The sequence below is a fragment of the Pituophis catenifer genome, unplaced genomic scaffold (genome assembly GCF_029215685.1).
Source record: "Pituophis catenifer annectens isolate HBS135680 unplaced genomic scaffold, rPitCat1.0.hap2 SCAF_4, whole genome shotgun sequence".
Taxonomy (NCBI): Eukaryota; Metazoa; Chordata; class Lepidosauria; order Squamata; family Colubridae; genus Pituophis; species Pituophis catenifer.
In genome coordinates, this window is record NW_027256884.1 from 129,600,855 (window position 1) to 129,626,966 (window position 26,112).

At 47.5% G+C, this 26,112-nt stretch overlaps 2 protein-coding genes across 3 annotated transcripts in view; one reads left to right on the plus strand and one right to left on the minus strand.

The window, feature by feature from the left end:
• RELT (RELT TNF receptor) overlaps positions 1–12,947 on the plus strand; it is a 56,319-nt gene extending 43,372 nt beyond the window's left edge. Inside the window, exons 5-11 of the mRNA XM_070944105.1 lie at positions 221–306; positions 2,261–2,521; positions 4,775–4,855; positions 7,002–7,083; positions 8,561–8,785; positions 10,133–10,316; positions 11,665–12,947. Of these exons, the coding sequence (XP_070800206.1) occupies positions 221–306; positions 2,261–2,521; positions 4,775–4,855; positions 7,002–7,083; positions 8,561–8,785; positions 10,133–10,316; positions 11,665–11,676 (931 nt within the window). The 3' untranslated portion in view covers positions 11,677–12,947. The remainder of the gene's footprint in view (positions 1–220; positions 307–2,260; positions 2,522–4,774; positions 4,856–7,001; positions 7,084–8,560; positions 8,786–10,132; positions 10,317–11,664) is intronic.
• Positions 12,948–15,881: 2,934 nt separating this feature from the next.
• The window catches only part of FAM168A (family with sequence similarity 168 member A), an 85,622-nt gene continuing 75,391 nt past the window's right edge, over positions 15,882–26,112 (minus strand). For both annotated transcript variants that reach the window (XM_070943010.1, XM_070943009.1), the window contains 4 exons: positions 25,247–25,389; positions 23,904–24,078; positions 22,373–22,505; positions 15,882–20,233 (listed from right to left, as the gene is read on the minus strand). In XM_070943010.1, the coding sequence (XP_070799111.1) occupies positions 22,393–22,505; positions 23,904–24,078; positions 25,247–25,389 (431 nt within the window). In that variant the 3' untranslated portion in view covers positions 15,882–20,233; positions 22,373–22,392. The remainder of the gene's footprint in view (positions 20,234–22,372; positions 22,506–23,903; positions 24,079–25,246; positions 25,390–26,112) is intronic.

The following is a 26,112-nucleotide window of genomic DNA, read 5'->3' on the forward strand; positions in this document are numbered from 1 at the left end:
GATAGATAAAGAGAAACAGACAGACAGACCCAGATTTATCAATGACCTTAGTCTGCCATTTAGGGCCCCTTTTCCCCAGAATGCAAGAGGGAAGAGCTCCCTGCCCCTTTCTCAGCTGAGGCGGTCATCGAAACATCCATCTGACGGACGTCTTGACGTTCTCCCATTTCTTTTTCTAGCCCCAGGTTTTCCTTACCTCTCCTCCTTCTGCTTCTTGCAGGTACTACAGTCCAGACGGGGAGACGGACCCGAGCAGTAGCTGCCTCCCTTGCCTGTCTGCCCCCAGAGGGGCCCCCGGATGCCAAGGTGAGGGCAAGGCAGGGGAGGGGGCTGCCACTCCATTCAGAGAATTAGCCCTTTCAAGCACAGCTGGTCCTCGAGTTATGACCACAATTGAGCTCCAAATTTCCCTTGCTAAGCAAAACAGTTGTTAAGTGAGTTTTGTTCCATTTTACGACCTTTCTTGCCAGTTGTTAAGTAAATCACTGCAGCCGTTAAATTAGTCACACGGTTGTTAAGCAAATCTGGCTTCTCCACTGACTTGTCAGAAGGTCGCAAAAGGGAATCATGTGACCCCTGCAATGGTCATAAATGTGAGTCAGTTGCCAAGCAGCTGGATTTTCATCACGTGACCATGGATGTTGCCGCATCGGTTGTAAGTGTGAAAAACGGCCATAAGTCACTCTTTTCAACGCCGTTGTAACTTCGAACGGTCACTAAATGAACTGGACTACCTGTATTCAGATTGATTTTAACCTTTCCTTCTCTCTCATCCGCCATTCGTGAAACTTAATCACCTGGATTTCATTATTATTTTTTCCCCTATCACCGAATCCAATCTTAATCCTTTCTAATCAGTTTCTCAAGGGCTCAGTGGCTAAGACGCTGAGCTTGTCGATCAGAAAGGTCGGCAGTTCAGCGGTTCGAATCCCTAGTGTGCTGCGTAACGGGGTGAGCTCCCGTGACTTATCCCAACCTAGCAGTTCGAAAGCAGGTAAAAAATGCAAGTAGAAAAACAGGGACCACCTTTGGTGGGAAGGGAACAGCGTTCCGTGCGCCTTTGGCGTTGAGTCATGCCGGCCACATGACCACGGAGACGTCTTCGGACAGCGCTGGCTCTTCGGCTTTGAAAGGGAGATGAGCAGCGCCCCCTAGAGTCGGGAACGACTAGCACATGCGTGCAAGAGGAACCTTTACTTTTAATCAGTTTCTCAGAGATGGGAAAAAGTTCTCCGGTTTACATAACGGGGCACACACCTTTTCCAAAAAGCATTCGTGCCACTGAAGGAGGGTGGAGTCCCAACCTTTTAGGTGAGAGGTGACGTGCCGGAAGCCTCAGCAGGAAGCTTTCGAAGAGAGAAATGGGAATTTCAGGGAAGGAGAAACGTTCCCGCACTCGGTGGGAGCATGTTGAGGCAGGGAGAGCATGGAATTGTCCCGGAATGGGACTTTTCGGCTCCTACCCTTGGCCACACCTGCTTCTCCTCCAGGATTCCGCCTCTGCGCATTCACCTTGGTTGACGCGCCTCGGCTGACACATCCCTAGCTGTTCGCCCTGGCTAATGGGCCACGGCCCCTCCCTCCCACTTTGGGACTAGGAAAAGTCCTCGACCCAAATTGTCCTACCTGGCATTGGCTCTTCTTGGCCTTCCAGCCGTTTCCAGATGTTGCAATTGTCTTCACTCATTTTCGTTATGGAAGATATTACAGGAAGCTGAGACGTTTCCAGAAGCTTTCCCTACAGGCAGTCCTCGACTTACAACACTTCGTTTAGCGGCAAGACAACGGCACTGAAAAAAGGGACTTACTGTAGGACCGTTTTTCACACTTACGACCTTTGCCGCATCCCCGTGGTCACACGATCGGAAATTCAGAAGCTTGGCAACTGGTTCATACTTAACGACCGTTGCCGTGTCCCGTTTTGCAACTTTCTGACCAGCAAAGTCAACGGGGAATCCGGATTCACTTAACAACCGGGTTGCTAACTTATCAGCTGCAGTGATTCACTTAACAACGGTGGCCAGGAAGGCCGTAAAATGGGACAAAGCTCACGTAACAAGCGTCTCACTTAGCAACAGACACTTTGGGCTCAGTTGTGGTCGTACACCGAGGACTACCTATACAGGTAGCCCTCGGCTTACAACGGTCACTAAACGAATGGTTATAAGTCGAGGACTGTATTCTCTGCACCCAAAAACCCATCAACAAGGAGGCCTTCTGGCTGACCTCTCCCACTCTTCTTCTCCCAACCTTTTTCTAGAAGTCTCCAGAAAACGGCCATCTCGCCTGACCCGAAACGCCGAAGCCCACCCAAGACATGGCGAGAAGTCGGTGCTGAACGGCACCCGGGATGGCAAATCGGACGAGAGCGCCACGCAGTACGCGGTGCTGGCCATCGTCCCCGTCTTCTGCATTATGGGCTTGCTTGGCATCCTTTTCTGCAACCTGCTGATGAAAAAGGGGTACCACTGCACGGCCCAGAAGGAGACGGATGAGGAGGCCACCAAATTGGACAGAACCGGTGAGGGGGGTGGGGGGGCGGATACCGCTTGTGTGAAGTGTTTTTGGCAGTCCTGGCAATGCTGGGGAGGTCTCTCGCCGTCCTTTGGCACTCTGCACATGCTTTTGAGCAGTGGCATCTCATCATTGGCTCAAGGTCAACTTGTGAGCATGCGCAGATCGTATTTGATGACGTCCGGGCGCGTGGGCGGAGCCTCCTGCTGCCACTACTACAGGTAGCAACCGACCACTGCCTAGGACCATAGAGTCCCAGGGATGGAAGGGAACTCTTTCTACCAGGAATGTCCAACTGTGGCCACTTTATGACTTGTGGACTTCAACTCCCAGAATTCCTCAGCCAGCCAAGTTTAACAATTTTAAGCATTGTGGACTTCATCTCCCAAAATTCCTTAGCCATGCTGGCTGAGGAATTCTGGGAATTGTTAAAGTGACCACATTTTTTTTTTAAATTGATTTATATGCCGCCCTTCTCCGGAGACTCAGGGCGGCTTACAGTGCGTTAAGCAATAGCCTTCATACTTTTGTATATTTTATACAAAGTCAGCTTATTGCCCCCACAATCTGGGTCCTCATTTTACCTACCTTAGAAAGGATGGAAGGCTGAGTCAACCTTGAGCCTGGTGAGATTCGAACTTGCAGTAATTGCAGACAGCTGGTGTTAATCATAATGCTTTTAGTCTGCTGAGCCACCAGGCCTGTTTGGAGAGCCCTGGAATAGACAATGCCTAATTATCAGAGATAGATCCATAGCTGGCTGGGGGGATTCTGGGAGTTGAAGTCCACAGGTCCTAAAGTTGCCAAAGTTAGGCATTCCTGCCTTGTGCCGTAGACGTGAGAGTTTTATTTTTCCTACCTGGATGTAGAACTGCGTTGTTCTCCCTGCTGAATGCCATGATAGGCATAAATTGCAGAAATCCTTTGATTCAAGTTGCAATCTCACCCGAATTTAAAAATTCACATTTATTTTCCCTGTCCTGCTGTAACATGCCAGCAGCAAAAACTGACTGCTTTGGTTAATTGCCACTCAGCAAAATTAGTTTTGAGTTTTGAATGCCAGTTGGGTATCTTTGAGGATTCAGACATGAATAGGCCAGAGGCTTCCTAGAGCCAAAACTGGCCCTATGGAATTGCAGGCGCATCTCTAGCTTAGCTTTCCCTGGCTGACTTCAACCCAGATGTCCAACATCTGGAGCCTATTGGCGCCAGAAAAGAAATGGGTGCAACAATAGCGCCATCTCCTGTCTCTGAAATGCAATATCAATAGTCCTTGACACGATCATTTGTTTAGTGACTGTTCGAAGTTAGAACAGCACCCCCCAAAATGGCCTTTGTGTCTAAGGCAGGACTAGAACTCACTATCACCTGGTGATTGTCCCAGAGTCACCCAGGTGGCTGTCATGCGTAAGGTGGAACTAGAAGTCACTCTCTCCTGGTGATTGGCCCAAAGTCATTCAACCAACTTTTGTGCCTAAAGCGGGACTAGAACTCTCTGTCTCCTAGTAATTGGCCCAAAGTCGCCTAGTCAACTTTCATGCTTAAGACAGAACTAGAACTCCCAGTCTCCTGATGATTGGCCCAAAATCACCCAGTTGGCTTTCATGCCTAAGGCAGAACTAGAACTCCCAGTCTCCTGATGATTGGCCCAAAATCACCCAGTTGGCTTTCATGCCTAAGGCAGAACTAGAACTCCCAGTCTCCTGATGATTGGCCCAAAGTCACCCAGTTGGCTTTCATGCCTAAGGCAGAACTAGAACCCACCGTCTCCTGATGATTGGCCCAAAGTCACCCAGTTGGCTTTCATGCCTAAGGCAGAACTAGAACTCCCAGTCTCCTGATGATTGGCCCAAAGTCACCCAGCCGGCTTTCAGGCTTAAGGCAGAACTAGAACTCACAGTCTCCTGATGATTGGCCCAAAGTCACCTAGCTGGCTTTCATGCCTAAGGTGAGACTAGAACTCACTGTCTCCTGGTGTTTAACCCAAAGGCACCTAGTCAACTTTCATGCCTAAGGCAGAACTAGAATTCACAGTCTCCCAATGATTGGTCCAAAGTCACCCAGTTGGCTTTCATACGTAAGGCTGAACTAGAACTCACCGTCTCCTGATGATTGGCCCAAAGTCACCCAATTGGCTTTCATGGAACTAGAACTCACTATCTCCTGGTGATTTGCCCAGCGTTACCCTGTTGGCTTTCATGTCTAAACTAGACCAAAATGCTTTTCAAAAACTCATTAACTGTCTGAACTTCATTTTTAGGGAACAGTTCGGGCCATAAGATCGAAGACGTCAACGAGGATACCATCGGGGTCCTGGTGCGGCTGATCACGGAGAAAAAAGGTGGGGTCCCTTTCAGAGAAAGGCTTCCGTGCCCTTTTCACAGACCTGGGGCGCGTTTGTGAGTCCTGTCAATTTTGCACGGGTGTCAATCACTCTGTGGGAAGGACGGTTCATTGCATTTGTTTCGAGGAATAATAAAGATAAATAAATACCTTTGAGACCAAGGATTAATCCAGGGGTCTCCAACCTTGGCCTGAGGAACTCTGGGAGTTGAAGTCCACCTCAGTCTGAGGAACTCTGGGAGTTGAAGTCCACCAGTCTTAAAGCAGCCAAGGTTGGAGACCCCTGGATTAAGGGGACCCCAGACCCACATCAGACACCAATGCTCTGCCTTATTTGTAGCCTTTGACCGGGTGCCGAATCATTGGCCCTTTCTGTTTCTGCATCACAAGCATTGTGTGTGTGCAGGTAGTCCTCAACTTATGACCATCACTGAGCCCGCAATTTCCATTGATAAATGAGAGAGTTCTTAAGTGAGGATGGCGCCATTTTACAACTTTTCCAGCCGCCTTTCTTAACTGAAAAAATTCCCCGTTTTGCAACCGATCTTCCCACCGTTGTTAAGCGAATCACTTTACCGTTGTTAAATGAGTAACCCGGTTGTTAAGTGAATCTGGCTTTCCCCGTTGACTCGGCTTGTCAGAAGATCCCAAAAGGGGATCCCATGATCCCGGGGACGCTGAAACTGTCGCAAATGTGAGTCAGTTGCCAAACGTCTCAATTTTCAATCATGTGTCCGTGGAGATGCTGCAACAGTCATAAGGGTGAAAAATGGTCATAAATGACTTTTTGCAGTGGTGTTGTAACTTTGAACGGTCACTCAATGAACCGTTATAAAGTCGAGGACTACCTGTATGTGAAGAAAGCATAGATGGAAGCTGCAGCCCATGTGACCGAAGCCCCTTCGAGTGATTCAAAATTCGGACAATTGGCAGCTGGCATGTATTTAGGACGGCTGCACCGTCCTGGGGTCACGTGATTCCCCCTTTTGTGACCTTCCCAGCTGACGTCCGACAAACAACCGCAATGGAGGTACTAAGATTCACTTAACAACCGCATGGTTCATTTAACAACAACTGCAGCGGTTCGCTTAACAAAAAATACAACTGGCAAAAAATGTAAAATGTAAGACTTTTTCAAATGGATAATAAAGTGGATAAAATGTGTTGGAGATGTAAAGTGGAACTTGGGACATATGCTCATATGTGGTGTAAATGTAATGGGGTTGAACTTTTTTGGTCTAGGATAGAAAATGAAATATTTGAAATGATTAAGAAGAGGGTCAAATTGAAATCGGAAACCATATTATTATTAATATTGAATGAAACAACATTAACAACTGGAGAAAGAGAATTGGTGAGGATTTTGGTTATAATGGGGAGAATTATAATTGCTAGATATTGGAAATTAAATGTTGACTTAAAATTAGAAGAATGGTATAATGAAACATGGAAATTTGCATTAAATGATAAATTGACTTGTGATATTAAAATTAGAAGTGGTATATACAAAGAGAATGTTTTTTGGAACACTTGGCAACCATTTGTGGACTTTGCACTTGGGAGATTGGATGAATCGGCACCAATCTCAAAGAGATTTCTGGAAGAATTGAAGACTATAATTTCCTAAAACTTCCTTTCCATTTGTATAGCACGTTGGGGGGAAAAATTTTTCTTTCTTTACTATTGATTTTTGTATTGTTTTTTTTTCTGTTATTCTTTAACAATAAAAATACCATTAAAAAAAATGTAAAATGGAGCACAATTCGCTTCAAACTGCTTTGCTTGGCAACGGAAATTTAGGGCTCAGGTGTTGTCATAAGTCGAGGGCTACCTGCATATGTTAACATTCAAGCAGGGAATTTGGAAAAAAAACAAGGAAAAATAAAATAAAGATAGCTTCTGATTGGGACAGTTTTCTAGGTGCATCATGGATTTTGTTTGTCATTGCTGTCTTCCAGAATATATGTGTATGCCTTTGTGTCCGTGTCCAAATTTGCAATTCATGTCCCACTGCAGCACTGGATGGTTTAAGCCCCCATCCAGAAATCAGGGGGGGGGGTTTGCTTTGCGATGCAATGGAGAAATCTTGCTTTCCTTGGTACCTTTGTTAAAAACTTTATTTCCCCAAAATTTCTTGCCCACAGAAAACGCAGCTGTCCTGGAGGAGATGCTGAAGGAATACCACAGCAAGCAGCTCACACAGCCAATTTACAAGCCCGTGAACAAGTAGGTCACCCACTTTACTTCTATCGGGGGCACCAACCTCCTTTTTTTCTAGCCTTTCAGCCCTGAGAGAGAGAGAGAGATGAGAGAGAGAGATGATAGATAGAGTGGTAGGTAGGTAGATAGGTAAATGATAGATAGATAATAGGTAGGTAGGTAGGTAGGTAGAGATAGATATATAAAGAGATGATAGATAAATAGATAGATTATAGGTAAGTAGGTAGGTAGGTAGACAGACAGAGACAGACAGACAGATAGACGGATAGGTAGATAGTTGAGAGAGAGAGATGATAGATAGAATGGATGGATGGATAGAATGGATGGATGGATAGATAGATAGAATGGATGGATGGATGGATAGATAGATGATGGATAGATAGATAGATAGATAGATAGATAGATAGATAGATAGATAGATAGAAGATAGATAGACAGACAGACAGAGATAAACAGATAGATAAACAGATAGACAAAGGTAGATAGGTACATGATAGAGAGAGGGAGACAGACAAACAGACAGACAGACAGATAGGTAGGTAGATGATAGAGATAGATAGATGATAGATAGATAGATAGATAGATAGATAGATAGATAGATAGATAGATAGATGATAGATAGAGAGACAGACAGACAGACAGACAAAGATAGATAGTCAGATAGGTAGATAGGTAGATGATAGAGAGAGAGAGAGACAGGCAGACAGATAGGTAGATAGGTAGATGATAGAGAGAGAGACAGACAGACAGATAGGTAGGTAGGTAGATGATAGAGATAGATGATAGAGAGAGACAGAGACAGAGACAGACAGACAAACAGATAGATAGACAGATAGGTAGATAGGTAGATGATAGAGATAGATAGATGATAGATAGATAGATAGATAGATAGATAGATAGATAGATATAGACAGACAGATAGACAGATAGGTAGGTAGATAGGTAGATGAGAGAGAGAGAGAGAGACAGACAGACAGACAGACAGATAGGTAGATGATAGAGATAGATAGATGGATAGATAGATAGATGGGAGAGAGGTAGGTAGGTAGGTAGGTAGATAATAGATAGATCTATATACTGCTCATTCAAGGATGTTTGGTAGCCCCTATGGTGTTTTTCACCCACCCAGAATTTTGCTCAGAACAACAACCCTGTGAGGCTGGACGGGAGGCGGTAGTCCTAGGGGTTCCCCCATTTGAAAAACAGTCATGAGTCACTTTTCTCAGTGTCATTGCAACTCTGAATGTTCAGTAAAAGAACGGTTGTAGTCCAGTCATCAAACAGGGATTGGAATCCCCTATTTTCCTACCTCGGGAAATCCGAATCCTCAGTCACCTTCCCTGAGCAATGTATCCCATCCTCCTGAGCCCAGGGATTAAGGACGATGGGCTTTGAAATCCAACCCACCAGCCCCTGCTGAGAGCGAGCCAAACCGCCCCTTTTCTCTCTCACCCCAACTGATCGTCGCTTCTGCCCCATCCAGGTTGCACCTCCTGCCCCAAATCCCACACATTTGCCCTCATCGGCATCATCTCCACACCGTCCAGGGCCTGGCCATGCGCTCCGGCCCCTCCTGCACCCGCTGCAGCCAGAAGAAGTGGCCAGACATGATGCGTGCCACCGAAGCCGTGTCCACAAGTGTGCTGCCCGGCAGCCATGCCCCGAAACCTCCCCGGCCGGGAGAGATCACCATCCTCTCCGTGGGCAGGTAAGGTCCAAGGTGCACCTTTGAATGACTTGCCAGGCCAGGGTAGGGTAGGATTCAACCTCTTCTTGCCATTCATTCATTCATTCATTCATTCATTCATTCATTCATTTTTTTTTTAAAAAAACCAAGTTTCTAGTCCTTAAGAGGTAAAGCTCTGTAGGGTAGGATTCAGCCTCTTCTTGCCATTCATTCATTCATTCATTCATTCATTTTTTTTTAAAAAAAAAAACAAGTTTCTAGTCCTTAAGAGGTAAAGCTCTGTAGGGTAGGATTCAGCCTCTTCTTGCCATTTATTTATTATTTTATTTTATTTTATTTTATTTTATTTTATTTTATTTTATTTTATTTTATTTATTTATTTTATTTATTTATTTATTTATTTTATTTTATTATTATTTTATTTTATTTTGTTTTATATTTTATTTTATTTTATTTTATTGATTGATTGATTGATTTAAAAAACCCAAGTTTCTAGTCCTTAAGAGGTAAAACTAATCAGGCTGACTCTGATTCTGGGTTTTATTATTTGCTATTAATTAATTATTTGGATTAAAATAGGATTTTATTGTACTTGTTTCTTAACTTGTGTTTGCCGCCCTGAGTCCTTCGGGAGAATGTCGGCATATAAATACATGTAATAATAAATAAAACTCTGTATATCTTGCCTAGGAGGAGGAACGAGAGAAATAGGATACAGGTAGACCTCGGCTAACGACCATAATTGAGCCCAAATTTTCTGTTGCTAAGTGAGACAGTTGCTAAGTGAATATTGCCCCATTTTACGACCTTTCTTGCCCTCAGTTGTTAAGTGGATCGCTGCGATTGTTAGGTTAGTCAACACGGTTGTTAAGTGAATCTGGCTCCCCCGTTGATGTTGCTTGTCAGAAGGTCGCAAAAAGTGATGGCGTGACCCCGGTCATAAATATGAGACAGTTGCCAAGTGCCCAAATTTTGGATTACGTGACCATAGGGATGCTACAGTGGTCGTAAGTGTGAAAAATGGTCGCAAGTCGCTTTTTTTCAATGCCGTTGTAAGTTTGAAGTTTCACTAAATGAGCTGTTGTAAGTCAAGGACTACCTGTACAAGCTGGTTGCCGAGCACCCAAATTTTGATCCCGCGACGATTTTTGAGGATGCTGCAACAGTCATAAGTGTGAAAACGGGTTATAAATTGGCTTTTTTCAGTGCCTGTTGTAACTTTACAACAGCCACTAAATGAATTGTTGTAAATTGAGGACTACCTGCAAATGTGCTAAAATGGCAGGATTCCCTTCAGCCTGGATGGCACCCGCGTTCCTTCTCCCACTGCCCAGGTTGCAAACGGTGCGTTTGCTTTTTCTCTCCCAGGTTCCGCGTGGCCCGTATCCCCGAGCAGAGATCCAACCCCACGGAACTGAAAACCGTCTCTGAAGGGGTGGGGGAGGCCGAGCCCAGCGAGCCCCCTTACGCCTCCCTCGCCCCAGAGCAAAAAGCGCTGGTCAGCAACGGAGGAAGGCTGAAACGGCCCTCGGTGGCAGAGGGCCAGCAAGAGGTAAGTCGGGGATACGGGGGGGGGGGGGGGTGTCTCGTCCAAGGGAATCTCTCAAGGAAAGGGTGAAAGACCCCCGAGAGCCCTGCCCGTAGTCAGAAAGCAAGACGGTCTTAGATTGTCTTTCCAACGTGCCAGCCAGGAGTTTCAGGACTGAGAAAATATCAATAAAATTGGTGCCTTGATGGCGCAGCAGACTAAAGCGCTGTTAACTAGCACCAGCTGCCTGCAATTACTGCGAGTTCAAATCTCACCAGGCTCAAGGTTGACTCAGCCTTCCATCCTTCCGAGGTAGGTAAAATGAGGACCCGGATTGTGGGGGCAATAAAATGACTTTGTATAAATATACAAAAAAGTATGAAGGCTATTGCTTAAAAGCATTGTAAGCCGCCCTGAGTCTCTGGAGAAGGGTGGCATATAAATAGAACCAATAAATAAATAAATAAATAAATAAATAAATAAATAAATAAATAGATAGATAGATAGATAGATAGATAGATAGATAGATAGATAGATAGATAGATAGATAAATTAATAAATAAATATAATAATAAATATAATATAATATAATATAATAATATAGTATAGTATAGTATAGTATAGTATAATATAATATAATATAATATAATATAATATAATATAATATAATATAATATAATATAATATAATATAATATAATAATATAATATAATATAATATAATATAATATAATATAATATAATATAATATAATATAATATAATATAATATAATTTGTAGCTCAGGATTGAATTACGGGGTCCTTGATGCTCTGTGAGCTTGGTGGGTTTATTGAAGACGTTTCATGACCCAACTAGGTAACATCACTAGTGCAAAAAAAAAGAAGAGGAGGAGGAGGAGGATGGGATCCTTAGGGCTCTCTGTTCTTAGTTGTTTTCTTTCAGACGTTTCATAACCCAGCCAGGTAACATACTCAGTGCTAGAAAGGAACGGGGTTTGCTTTCTATTGATATATATATATTTAATTTGATTTATATGCCGCCCTTCTCCGGAGACTCAGGGCGGCTTACAATGCGCTAAGCAATAGCCTTCATACTTTTGTATATTTATACAAAATCAGCTTATTGCCCCCACAATCCGGGTCCTCATTTCACCTACCTTAGAAAGGATGGAAGGCTGAGTCGACCTTGAGCCTTGGAGAGATTCGAACCTGCAGTAATTGCAGGCAGCTGGTCTTAATAACAGGGTGCTTTAGACCACTGTACTACCAAGGCTCTTTATATATCTCTTGTAAAGAATAAACCCCCCTCGCTTACAATCCGGATGATGGCAATTTAATTCCCCCTCTTCTCCCTCCCTCCCTCCCCTCGCAGGTTGTCATTTGACTGCCCCGTGCGGCCGAGAAGATAGGAGCAACGCAACTGCTGTGGACGCTGTGTGTCCGAAGCGCCTTCCCGGCTGCTGCGCATGTATTGGGCATTGGCGAAAGTGACGGCCGGCCGGCTTTTCTCCCTGCTCCTTGGACCCCCGTCTGGGTCGGACTCTGCTGTGTGTGTGTGTGTGGAGGGGGGCAGCTCTGGCTTGCAAAAATACTTCAAAGGACCAAAGATGCTCGCCTGGGGGAGCCCCTTTCCTTCCGTTTTCCTTTTGCACGGCTCAGAGGCAGCTCTGCGACAACACCAGCCAGGCCGGGTAGGACGAGAAAGGGAAAAAAAAAAAGACTCTTTATTATTACGGCCCGGGACGTCGTGGAAATGTGGCGCCTCCGTCCCCGTGGAGCTGATGACCGTATGGACTCGTTTGTGTCGTTTTTCTGGGCAACCCTACAGAAGTTGGTCCCCGCTGCATTTTTATTTATTTATTTTTTTGGGAGGGAGAAATTTCCTTGTCTTCTCAAGTTAGCCACACCCAACCCTTGGGATTTCCTGGTGGTGTGCCATCCGCTACTAAACAGTTCTGGAATTGTGGAGTGTCTGAACTCAGCTGTGCTGAGGATGCTGCTGCTGAGTGCATGTGTGTATGTGTGTGAGAGAGAGAAAGAAAGCAATACTAGTCCTCGACTTACAACAATTCATTTAGTGACCGTTCAAAGTTATAACGGGATTGAAAAAAAAAGCCATTTATGACCATTTTTCACACTTATGACTGTTGCAGCATCCCTCTGGTCAAGTGATCAAAATTGGCAACTTACTCGTATTTATGACGCTTGCAGTGTCCCGGGGGTCACATTTTTGCGACCTTCTGATGAGCAAAGTCAGTGGGGAAGTCAGATTCACTTAACAACCATGTTACTAAGTGCAACGATTCACTCAACAACCATGGCGAAACAGTCATAAAATTAGGCACATTAACAACCAACTTCCTTAGCCATTGAAAATTCTGGTCCCAATTGTGGTCGTAAGTCGAGGACTGGCTCATTTTTTTCAGCCCCAAATGTCAATCGCATAGATTTTTGGGGGGGGGGGGGGTTCGTTATTTTTTTTCTACATATTATTTATGCGGGCAAAGCGAAGTGGGAGCGCCTGGTCTGCCCCACACGAGTGGGGGCACCTGTGTTTTTGCCCCTAGGATTATTTATGGCCCACCCTTCTTGGTGTTACATTAAAAAAAGGAGGGGGGGTCTTAAGAGAAGTTTCATTTCTATATGTTGTTAAATAAAAACCAGAAAATCAATCAATGGTTGGTGGTTGCCCTTGCTTGGCCAGGGTGGGGCTGGGTGGCAGCCGAGGGTCAGAGAGTCGCTGTTGAAATCCCTGCTCACAGTTCACAATGAAATCCTTACCCCCCTCCCAGTCTTGACTACTGCAATGCTCTTTACATGGGGCTGCCCTTGAAAACTATCCGGAAGCTTCAATAGAAAGCTCCCAGCGTTGCAGAACATACAGCCTCCTGCTACATAACTAAGCTCCATTTCAGGCTGAATAAACTAAATTATTTATGTATCTTAAAATAGAAAACTATCTCACGATAAGATTTTTACCCCGAAATTTTTTTATTAAAATAAATTCGATTTAAATAAAAAAAAAAAATCCGATTTAAATAAAAAAAAATCCGATTTAAATTTTAAAAAATCTGATTTTTTGGATTTTTTTAAAAAAAAATCATTTGATTTTTATCCACCCTGATGCAAACCGTCTGCCCTTCTTCTGGTGCTTTCCCAAAAAAAATCAACCCAGGATGAGTTGGAACAGAAGGGAAAAAGATCTGAGGCTTAGGATCTGAATTTGAAAAGGACTCCCGGAGGGATAATTTGGATGCGTCTGCCTGATCCGAGCAGCGTCTCCCATTGAGATGGACTCCCTTCTCCGTCTAAAGATAAAAATAAATAAAAATAACCCCGGGGGTCGAAACAAAAGAATGACCCTCCCTGGAGCTCCATCCTGGGTGAAGAAATGTCCACATATTTGTGTTCTGTTACAAAAGGGTAAAAGACGTCGCACGAAAAGAAGGCAAGAAAATCACAAATTGAGCTGCCAATGCATTGGTGCAAAGGACCCAGCAGAGGGCGCTCTCGCGCAAGAAAATTCCAGGGCTGAGCATAAAAAGGGGGAAGAGAGAGATTGCACTACAAAGTCCACTCGTTTAGTGACTGTTCCAAGTTACGCCGGCACTGAAAAAAACATGACTTTGTGACCGTTTTTCACATTTTTACAGAGTCGCAACATCTCCATTGCTCGCGTGATTAAAATTCAGACCTTGCCACCTGACTCATGTTTATGACGGTGGCCGTATCCCGAGGTCACACGCGATCCCCTTTTGCGACCGTTTGATCTGTAACGTCGACGGGGTGGGGGGGAAACTGGATTGATTTAACAACGGTGCTAATTAAACAGCTGCTGTGATTCGCTTAACAACGGTGGCAAAAACGGGACCAAAACTCCCTCCACCGTCTTGCTCAGTGACGGGAAATAATGGGGCTCCGTTGTGGTCGTAGGTCGAGGACTACTTGTAAGTCGAAAAGTCTGAATCCAATAAGTAAACAAACAAACAAAAAAAAAAAACACACTTGAATCAAGAGACAAGATTTTGGGTTTTTTTTTTCCTTCTTTCTTTTTTGGAAATAGTTTAATCGTTATTGAATGTTCTACATCTTACAGTAAATATCGTACAGTTACAAACTCTTGGCTTAAATCGGTCGGGGGAGATCCCTCCTCGGTCGATCTTCCCAACGAGATCATATGATCGTATGAATTTACACATCGTATTCACAAGTTCGGACTGAGGGTCGGGGGTCTTTTCAAACACACCAGTTTTCCCACCTCTCCCACCGCCCCCCCCCAAACTCCGCTGGGTTAAATCCGTAAGGTTGAAAGAATGGAAGACTTTTCGTTTCCAGTAAAAATGTCCTAAAAGCAAGTTTTTAACGGAATTAATTCTGCGGGCTGGATAATTTTTTATTTAAAAAAAAAAAAAATCTCAGCGGACCCCTGCAAAGGGGCTTTTCCATCTCAAGAGCCAGCTGTCTGTGTACACTGCAAATGATTTTATGCAAGAAACTCCCAATTCAGGCAGTCCTCGACTTACAAACCGTTCCGTTTAGTGACCGTCCAAAAGCACGGAAAAAAAACTTGACTCACGAGCCATTATCACGCTTACAACGGCTGCAGCGGTTGTGGTCGCGAGATCAAAATTCGCACTCATGGCAACGGGTTCACATTTATGACGGCTGCAGAGTCCTGGGGTCACGTGATCCCCTTCTGCAACCTTCCCGACAAGCAAAGTCAACGGGGAAAGCCAGATTCACTTAACAACCGTGGCAAGAAAGGTCGTAAAACGGGGCGAAATTAATTTTAACAAATGCTTAACTTAGCGACGGAAGTGTCGGCGGTCGTAAGCCGAGGACTACCTGCAATGAATTCAATGCATCTATCACACAAGGGCTGAGCTGCTCCTCCAGGCGTGGCGATTCACTTAACAAACATGGCAAGGAAAGTTCACGGATTTCTCGCTTAGCAACGTAAATTTGGGGCTCAATGGTGGACGTAGGTGGAGGACTACCTGTTTAGTGATGGGGGGGGAGAGTAGAAAAGTTTTATTTCCTAATTCATGGGGAGAGGGTGCATGTGGGAGGGACCCCTGAAATCTGGACAAATCCAGATGTTTCTCCTTAACTGCCAAAGCAGTTCGACTTACAACCGTTCCTTTACTGACCGTTCCAAGTTAACGACGGCGCTTTAAAAAAAAATGTGACTTCCAACCGGTTCCTCACACAGAGGGCCGCGGCAGCATCCTGACAGTCCAATAATCAAAATTCGATTATTTACGACGATTGCAGGATCCCGGGGTTATGTCATCGCCATTTGCAACTTTCCAACAAGCAGTCGATTGGGGGGGAGGGCCGAATTCGCTTAACGGCCATGAGATTCATTTAACGACGGGAACAGTCTGCCCGACTGCCGACACCAAAAGGTGTGACTCACTTCACAGCCGCCTGGCTTAGCTTTGGCTCCGATTGTGGTCGTTAAACTCGAGGACCACCTGCATAATTTCAGTTTTTTGTTCCTGTAGGGCAGGGGTCTCGAACCTTGTCCCCTTTAAGCCTGGCGGACTTCAACTCCCAGAATTCCCCAGCTGGGGAATTCTGGGAGTTGAAGTCCGCCAGGCTTAAAGGGGACAAGGTTCGAGACCCCTGCTGTAGAGGCTCACAAATCTACAGCTCTCGGGATTCATAACGGGGTCATTTTGGGGAGGGGTCTCCAAACCCTACCCAGCTCTCTTGGCTGATTGCCTCCCCCCCCCACCCTATTTAAGATTATACACTTTATACAGCTATATACACCTGGAAGTACGAAGGTTGAGAACAGGGGCTGCTCGGAGCCTCCTAGCGAGGGCCAAAAACGCGGTTCCCCTAGCATTGCACCAGCGAAAAAAACGGGCAACCCCCCCCCATGCCAGAAAAATAGAATAAAAGAGCTGGCGGGGACCCCAAAGGTCATCTAGTCCAACCCCCTGCTCGAGCAGGAGACCCTATGCCATTTGAGACGAGTGGCTGTCCGGCCTCTTCTTTTAAAAACTCCCAATGTTGGCGCAACCACAACTTCTGGTTGAAGTTGGAAGGGATCTTAAGAGGTCTTCAAGTCCAACCCACATGCTCAGGCACGAGGCTATACCGCTTCAGACCAATGGTTGGCCAATCTCTTCTTGAGATCCTCCAGGGATGGAAGCACCCAAAACTTGTGGTGGCAAGTTGTTCCACTGGTTAATTGTCCTCACTGTCGGGAAGTTTCTCCTTAGTTCCAGGTGGCTTCTCTCCTTGATTAGTTTCCATCCATTTTTGTCGTCTTCTGGTGCTTTGGAGAATAGCTTGACTGCCTCTTCTTTGGGGCAGCCCCTGAGATATTGGAACACTGCTATCATGTCTCCCTTAGTCCTTCTTTTCATTAAACCAGACATTCCCAGTTCCTGCAACCGTTCTTCATATGTTTGAGCCTCCAGTCTCCTAATCCTCTTTGTTGCTCTTCTCTGCACTCTTTCCAGAGTCTCCACATCTTTTTTTACAAAATGGCGTCCAAAACTGGATGCAATATTTCAAGTGTAAATACCACTTATAAAGTGGTATTAACACTTCACATAATCTTGATTAAATCCCTCTGTTGATGCAGCCTGGGATTGCGTTGGCTTTTTCGGCTGCCGTCGCACACGGCTAGCTCATATCTAAATGATTGTCCACTCGGGCGCCAAGATCCCTCTCGCGGTTAGTTCCTAGTGAGGGCTGGTTGGCCGGACACGGGATGGCAGTAGTGAGAATGGGCACCGCGACGACATCTCTCTGGGTCTTCCCTCTGTGACCCCCATTGCCGGAAGATGGGAGGACAGACCCCCCCCAGAAATCCGTGGGGGTCCACGCCTAGAGCTGACCTTCGAATAATTTAACAAACGGTTCGCCCAGGATCGAAAATGTGAGCGCGTGTGCACGCTGCGTCAAAAACACGGCGATTGTATAAGACGGGATAGCGCCGGGACGAGGGAGCCAACATTACAGCCGATGGCCGTAACTACCGATTCGCCCGAACCGGTTGAATCCCATTCCTGGTTCCACATTTAGCCGACTTGTCCAAGGTCCCGCGGTCAGGGAAACGCCTGCAGCTCCTCGAATCCTTCCATCTCTGGAGACATTTTAAGAAGAGACTGGACAATCGTCGGTCTGAAATGGTGTCCGGGGGGGGAGGGGGGAGCTCCTGCTTGAGCAGGGGGTTGGACTGGATGACCTCCAAGGTCCCTTCCGTCTCTTTGTTGTTCTCGTTATTCCCCTCCGTGCTATTCTATGGGCCCCCCCCAGAGGGATTCCGCAACCCAAAGTTAGAAGGGAGAAGAATGGTAGGGCTGAAAGGGAACCTCGGAGGCCTTCTAGTCCAACCCGCTGCCCGGGGGGGGGGAGGAGTCTTGATGCCATTCCAGACAAGTTGAAAATGAATGCTTGCATACGTAAGGCTGCCCACCCACCCTGCTCCCTGGACCCCAACTCTGCACAGCTACCAGCAGATGTTGGAAAGACAACTTCTGGATTCAATGATCTCTCAACCATTTATATTTTTCAACCTTGGCCGCTTGAAGATGGGTGGACTTCAACTCCCAGAATTCCCCAGCCAGCACGGCCGTGCTGGCTGGGGAATTCTGGGAGTTGAAGTCCACCCATCTTCAAGCGGCCAAGGTTGAAGCCTTCATCCCTGATCTCCAGCAACATTGAGAGCTTCCTTCCTGGAGGTCACAACTCTTATCCAGAACTTCTCAATCCATCTCAGCCGTTGAGTAGCTCTTGAAAGCTTCTGGACGCAGGCCTGGCACTGACCACAAACTGACTTCCACCTTGCCCAACTTGCTTAAAGAGGTCCTGGCTACCCCCAGAAGTCCCTCTCCGCTGGGCAAGGGTGGACGCGAGGCAGAAAGGACATCAACGTCCACGTCAAAGAGGGCGATACTTCGGGAGGCCTGGCATCTCCAGGTCATCTCCAACTCCTGGACATGCCAGCTGAGTCCTGGCTAGAGATCATCTTTCTTGACAAGCTGGACTGTTTGGGAGATCTTAAGGGTGGCTCCTCATGGACCATCTCGTTGTTCTTCTGCTTCGTTGGGTTGAGGAAGCTCATTTCTCCTGGCAGGGACTTCCTTTGGTCCCACTGCTTCCTTCCCTTTGGGGGAGAGACACCTCAATTCTACCTTCTCATAGCCCCATGGAGGGGGCTCCTTTAACATTGGGGGGTCATCCCTGTATTCCGATCCCAAGTGGGTTTCCAGACAACCTTCAGTTGGGTGCCTCCACACATCAACCAGGTTCTCAGCAACCTTTGGCCACCACCCAACAACATCTGGAGATCGTGACGTTGACTTGAACGATGGGGTCAAGAAGGATGGAGAACCCAACCTAGAACCCAACAAGACCAGAGAGGTCATTTTTTTGATGGGTGGGGCACCCACAGAAAAAAAATCACTGGGGAAGACTTTGATTGAGGAGATCCTGAAGGCCACCTGGATCGGTGGAGATTAAGTTGCCATTTGTCAGAAATGGTGTAGGGTCTCCCTGCTTTTTTTGGGGGGGGGGGGGTTGGACTAGATGACCTACAAGATCCCTTTCAACTCTGTTAATCCGTAATCGGGTGGGCAGAGATGGAAGTTAGCTTGTCCAAACAAACCACCATAGAATCTCCTCGTTCTGTTGTCCTCCGTGCTGAATTTCTTCCAAGCTTAACATGGGGAATGTTGGGGGTCTCCTTGCTTCACCTCCTCATTCCTGGTAGTCCTCGACTTACAACAGTTCGTTTAGTGACCGTTCGAAGTTACGACGGCACTGGGAAAAAAATGGACTTAGGACCGTTTTTCTCACACTTAACGACCGTTGCAGCATCCCTGTGGTCACGGGATCAAAACTCATCGATGCTTGGAAAGCTGACTCATATTTATGACGGTTGCTGTATCTGGGGGGGTCACGTGATCCCCTTTTGCGACCTCCCGACAAGCAAAGTCAAAGGGGGGAAGCCGGATTCGCTTAACAACCGTGTGACCGGCTTAACCAACCGCAGGGATTCGCTGAACGACGGCGGCAAGAAGGGTCGTCAAAAGGGGGGCAAAATTGACTGAACAAAACGTCTCGCTCGGGAAGAGAAATCTGGGGCTCCGATGTGGTCGTAAGTCGAGGACTACCTGCAGTATCTCCAGAAGGTCCCCATTTTGGGGAGTGGGGGTGAGGGGCAAAGGTCTGTCCTCCCCAAAATGACAACCGGAACCTCAAGTGACAAAACTCTGCCTTTTTTTAAAGTGACACACATCCAATGCATTTTTTTTTTTAAAAAAAGAGGCAGGGTCTCTCAATCAGGGCCCTGGCGGCCATTTTGACTTTTTTTTGACTCCCCTCACGCACCAAAGGACACCCTTATTATCAGCCTAAGATTAATGGGAAGACCCCCCCCTTTATTGGGGGGAGAAGATGCGGATTTCATGATGGAAACATGATGGGGATGGGGGTGGGGGTGGGTCGGTGGGGGAGGCCTTCCCAGGGGAGGTGGGTGGGTGGGTGAGTGAGGAAGGCTGTTCCCGATCCCTCCAGAACCCTAAAGGGGAAATTCCCCCCCATCTGCCCCACCCCCGAGGAACCCACACGGATCGTGAATGTCTAGATGGCCTCAGGAGGTCCCAGCGATGCTCAGTGGGAGGGAAATGGAAGACCAAAGGGGTGGAAAGAAACAATAGAGTTCAATTGGGTGGGGGACTGGAGGAATGGGGAAAGGGGGGGGGGCTGGGGACATGGGAAGGGGGGGCGCGTGGTTTTTATCCGGGAAATCAAAAATTAAATGCAACATTAAAATCTCAAAGAATGCGTAAGGGGACCCTTGAGATGGGCGGGTTTTCGCTTTCGCTGGCAACGCCCACGTGGGGGGAGCAGGAGGGGGGGGCTGTGGGGCAGCTGCTCCATCACGCCTGGTTGCATCCGATGTCTTGGCTCCAGATCTGTCAAAGGGGGGGGGGGAGAAAGGAAGAGAGTTTGAGACGTGGGTTCGAATTTCCCTCTCCCGCCAGGTTTAGTTAGGGTGAAGGGCTTCTCGTCTTCCAGCCGGATGAATTTTTCCGCTTTTTCTCCTCCGCTGCGCAAGAGTCACGATAAAAGAGGTTCTATTCGGCATCCGGTCATTTTCCAAGGTCTTGAAATGCTCTCTTAGTCTTAAATATTAGGCTTGAATCTTCTCCTTCTTTCCTTCCTTCCTCCCTCCTTCTTTCCCTCTCTTCTCCCTCTCTCCCCTCTCCTTCCTTCCTCCCTCTCTCTCTTCCTTTCCATCTCTTCTTCCTCTCCTTCCTCCCTCCCTCCCCGTCTCTTCCTTCTTTCCTTCCTCCCTCTCTTTCCTTTCCATCTCCTCCTTCCTCTCTCCCTTTCCTCTTCTCCCCTTCCTTCCTTCCTCTTCCTTCTTTCCTTCTCATTCCTCCCTCCTTCCTTCCTTCTCATTCTTCCTTCCTTCCTCCCTCCTCCCTCCCTACTTTCCTTCTCATTCCTACCTCCTTCCTTCCTTCCTCCCCTCCCTTCCTTTCTTTTCCCTCTCCTCCTCCTTCCTCTCTCCCTTTTCTCTCTTCTCCCCTTCCTTCCTTTCGCTCTCTTCCCTCTCTTCCTTCCTTCCTCTCTCCTTTCCCTCTCCCCTTCCTTCCTCTCTTCCTTCTTTCCCTCTCATTCCTCCCTCCTTCCTTCCCATTCTTCCTTCTTATCCCCTCCCTCCCTTCCTTTTCCCTCTCTCCTCCTTCCTCCTCTCTTTTCTCTCTTCTCCCCTTCCTTCCTTTTGCTCTCTTCCCTCCTTCCTCTCTCTTCCTTCTTTCCCTCTCATTCCTCCCTCCCTTTCTTCCTTCCCATTCTTCCTTCCTCCCCCCTCCCTCCCTTCCTTTTCCCTCTCTCCTCCTTCCTCGCTCCCTTTTCTCTCTTCTCCCCTTCCTTCCTTCCTTCCTTCCTTCTTTTCCTTCCCCCAATCTCCATAAAAAGGCAGAGCCCTTGAAGACTCTTTGCCAGCAGGCAAATATCCACCCTAAAAAGCTCTGCGCTTGGACTTCTGCCTGCGGACTCTCCGTCTCTCTCCTTTGGAGGCTTGGAAGCCGAACGAGATGGATTCCCACGCACCCCATCTGTCCCAGGGATCTTGCCGTTTGTTGGCCAGACAGACAGACAGACGGAAAAGCGCAAAATCCAATTTCACCGGGAACAAATCAACAGAGACAGAATCCTCTCGGCCATTCTGTGAATCGCCGAATTATCTAACCTCCCACGGCTAACCGTCTGTATTTTTCTGTGAATGGAGGATTAATATTAAAGCTAAGACTTTAATATTGCCAGCCATTTGAAGATGGGTGGACTTCAACTCCCAGAATGCCCCAGCCAGCAACGCTGGCTGGGGCATTCTGGGAGTTGAAGTCCACCCATCTTCAAATGGATATGGTTGGGAAGCACTGCTCTAAGGCAGGGATCTCCAAACTTGGCAACTCTAAAACTTGTGGACTTCAATTCCCAGAATGCCCCAGCCACCAGGAACCGGCAGAGGAATTCTGGGAGTTGAAGTCCACAAGTCTTAAAGTGACGGGAGAGGAGTTCAGTCAATGTGCATGGGGGAAAAAAATAATAATAATACTGCAAGGTAAGGACTCCAACTCCCAGGATTCCTAGCCAGCGAGCAGAGAGATTTCTGGGTCTTGAAGTCCACCCTGCAGGGGTAACGACAAAGAGCGACATCTAAGCCAGGTTTGACGTCGCGGGCCCCATTTTGAATCCTTCTGCAGAGCCAACTGGTCGAGGGTCTCCCGGGTCGGACTAGATGACCTCCGAGGTCCCTTCCCACCTCCGTGGTCCTTTCTTCCCACTTCCCAAGGGATGAGGATCTTCCTGTCATCATCTTCTTTTAATGACCCCCATAATCCTTGGCATTGGGGTGGAGTCTGGGCAACCAAACGGAGCCGAGTATTTACTGGCCAGATGCCGTCCCTGTCACCGATGAGGAGTTTTGTTCTTTTTTCCCAGCAGATATATGTCCTGAAGACAAAAATCTTAAGAAGCCCCCATCCATTCTTGGCCTGGCCTCCTCACAACCGCACCTGAGAGAGAGACCCACAGATACTCACATGGATTTGGCCGATGGGAGTTACCAATGAGGTGGGATGTAGCTGTAGGTAGGGGTCCCCTGCGCCCGGTACGTTGGCACTGAGACGGGATGTGCCCCCAGGGCAGTGTGTTGTGGAGTGGTCAGCAGTGTGCCTGCGATGGGGGAAAGGAAAAAAAAAGAAAAATTAAGGACGGCTGCCGATAAATCCCATTGTTTTCTGGAAGCGTGCAGCTTGACTCGCTGGCTTGAGCCACCTGCAAAACCTCTCCAGCTGGCTGTTGTCCTAACGGTGGCACCCAGGAAGGAATAGCCAACTCCCTAGAGGATAGGCTCAAGATCCAGATGGATCTCGACGGACTCGAACCCTGGGCCTTAGCTAACAAAATGAAATTCAACGTAGAGCAGTGTTTCTCAACCTTGGCAACTTGAAGATGAGTGGACTTCAACTCCCAGAATTCCCCAGCCAGCATAGAATTCCCCAGCCAGGAGCTACAGAGAAAGATTTGGACAAGACAGAACTCGGCGCAGCTTCCGGTGATGAAGAAAATCCTATCCCAGTAGTCCTCGACTTACGATCATTCATTTAGTGACCATCATGACTTACGACTGTAAATCCGGACTCAAATTCCAGTTGTTAAGTCGAGGACTACCTGTAACGCGTTTTATTCCAAGATAGCAACTTCCAGGATCTGAGGCTCTGTAAAGGCTTAGGCTTTTCAATGAAGGGAGTCCTCGACTTACGACTGTTCGTTGAGTGACCGGTTGAAGTTACAACAGCACTGAAAACAAGAGACTTATGGCCATTTTACACACTTATTAGGACCGTTGCAGCGTCCCCCATGGTCACATGATCAAAATCCGGACGCTTGGGAACTGGCTCGTATTTATGACGGTCGCAGTGTCCCGGGGTCTCATGATCCCCTTTGGCGACCAGCAAAGGCAATAGGGAAGCCAGATTCGCTTAATGACGATATTACTAACTTAACTGAAGAGCCTTGGTAGTACAGTGGTCTAAGGCACCCTGTTATTAAGCTGGTTATTAAGACCAGCTGCCTGCCATTTCTGCAGGTTCGAATCTTACCAGGCTCAAGGTTGACTCGGCCTTCCATCCTTTCTAAGGTAGGTAAATTGAGGACCCAGTTTGTGGGGGGCAATAAGCTGACTTTGTATAAATATACAAAAGTATGAAGGCTATTGCTTAACGCATTGTAAGCCGCCCTGAGTCTCTGGAGAAGGGCGGCATATAAATCAAATTAAAATAAAATAAAATAAAATAAAATAAAACAATTGTGGCGAGAAAGGTTGTCAAAGGTTGACTGTCTCGCTTAGCAACGGAAATTTTGGGCTCCCAACGGTGGTCGTACGACGAGGACAACCCGTAATGAATTTAACGCGTCATTTACAAGGCGTGAATCCGCTCCTATGACACCCCCAGGCCCCCAAAGTCAACCCACTGGGCAGGATGGGGCCTGTAGTCCGGCATACGGGACCGAAAAGTGGTGTTTGGTGACGGGGTTGAGGGGGGGGGTATTCTTCGCCTCGGCCCTTACCTGCGGACATCGCCATGGTCGCCCCGGCGACCATCCCCATGGCTACGCCGTTGGCCCTGGGCGCGGCGACGGGAGCCGGGTAAATGGCGGAGGGGATGCTGTTGGGCTGGACCACCGTGGTGTGATGGATGACGTGAGGCTGCGCCGCATAGACCGGCTGCGTGTAGTACGCCCCCTGTTGGGAGGAGAAAGGAACATTTCTGGGCAGGTAGAACGAGGGACAATTGTGGGGTCCTTGGTGCTCTCTGAGCTGGGTTGTTTCCCTGAAGACGTTTTGGGGCCCAAGGAGGTAACATCATCAATCCCAGAGTGTGGTGGGTTTGCTGAGTGGAGGAGGAGGAAAAAGAGGAGGAAGAGGAGGAGGAGGAAGAGGAGGAGGAAGAGGAAGAGGAGGAAGAGGAGGAGGAAGAAGAAGAGGAGGAGGAAGAGGAAGAGAAACAGGAGGAGGAAGAGGAGGAGGAGGAAGAGGAGGAGGAACACTGTGGGGCCCTTCGTGATCTCTGAGCTGGGTGGTTTTTTTGCAGACGTTTTGGGGCCCAACTAGGTAACAACATCAATCCTAGAATGTAGTGGGTTTCCTGAGTGGAGGAGGAGGAGGAAAAGGAGGAGGAGGAGGAGGAAGAGGAGGCGGTGGAGGAAGAGAAAGAGAAGGAGGAAGAGGAGGAGGAAGAGGAGGAGGAAGAGAAAGAGGAGGAGGGGGAAGAGGATGAAAAGAAAGAGGAGGAGGAGGAGGAGGAAAAAGAGGAAGAGGATGAAAAGAAAGAGGAGGAGGAGGAGGAGGAAAAAGAGGAGGAGGAGGAAGAGAAAGAGGAGGAGGGGGAAGAGGATGAAAAGAAAGAGGAGGAGGAGGAGGAAAAAAAGGAAGAGGAGGAAAAAGAGAAAGAAGAGGAAGAGGAAGAGGAGGAAGAGAAAGAAGAGGAAGAGGGGGAGGACAACTGTGGGGCCCTTCGTGATCTCCGACCTTGGTGGTTTTCTTGCAGACGTTTCATGACCCAACTAGCTAATATCATCAGTGCTAGATGGGGATGGGGTCTGCTCTGGTTATGTATAAGTCATCTGCCCTGTCAGTGTTGGAGGGGGTTTTCTTGGTGGTTTCCTGATGCTGTTTGAGACAACAAAATGGCGGCAGGGCAAACCACTTTATATAAACAGACTGCAAAACCCCACTCCCTTCTAGCACTGATGATGTTACCTAGTTGGGTCATGAAACGTCTCCAAGAGGAAACCCCCCCCCCCCCAAAAAAAAAGCTCAGAGAACATCAAGGACTCCACCGTTCAAGAGCTACAAATGCTCTCTTCTCTCGAGACACCTGCAGACCGGAAGACGGCCCGGCCAAACTCACCTGGGCGTACAGGTTCTGCTGCGGGTAGGCACTTCGAATGGGGTACATGGCGGTCTGGTACGGGTTGGGCGACGGAGAGTAGGGAGGCGGGGCGTTATTACTCTGGGTAGGAGGGACTTTGTAGGGGGTCCCAGCGGGGTATCCTGTGGAGAGACAAGAAGAGGCAAGGGACGGCCAGGTAAGCGGAAAAACCAAGTTCCCATCGTCCCCGTCCCATTTTTCTCCCAGCGGAATCAGGGACTTGCTTCCGAGCACCGTGTTTGGAAGTGGGGAGGGGGGAATTTCCCTGCACCCCCCCCCCGCCCCAACGCTGTGGGGAAACAGTTCCCTGGATTTTCCTAATCCTCCTTTGCACATGAACCCAAACAGAGAGTTGTTGAGTGTCGCCCACTGCGTTTCAGGGAAAACTCACTTAACCAATGTCTCACTTAGCAACGTAAATTTTGAGCTTCGACTGTGGGTCTGCCGGGAATCACAGTGGAGAGACTTTGAACCCAAAGCTGGAAGGCAAAATGGCCAAAAAAAAAAAGAAAAAGCAAGAGCCTTGGTGGCGCAGCAGACTAAAGTGTTGTTAAATAGCACCAGCTGTCTGAAATTACTGCAAGTTCGAATCTCGCCAGGCTCAAGGTTGACTCAGCCTTCCATCCTTCCGAGGTAGGTAAAATGAGGACCCGGATTGTGGGGGGCAATAAGCTGACTTTGTATAAATATACAAAAGTATGAAGGCTATTGTTTAACGCCTTGTAAGCCGCCCTGAGTCTCTGGAGAAGGGCGGCATATAAATCGAACCAATAAAATAAAATAAAATAAAATAAATAAATTGGAAATATTTTGCACGGCTCTGCAAACATTTCTGCCCTGGCACC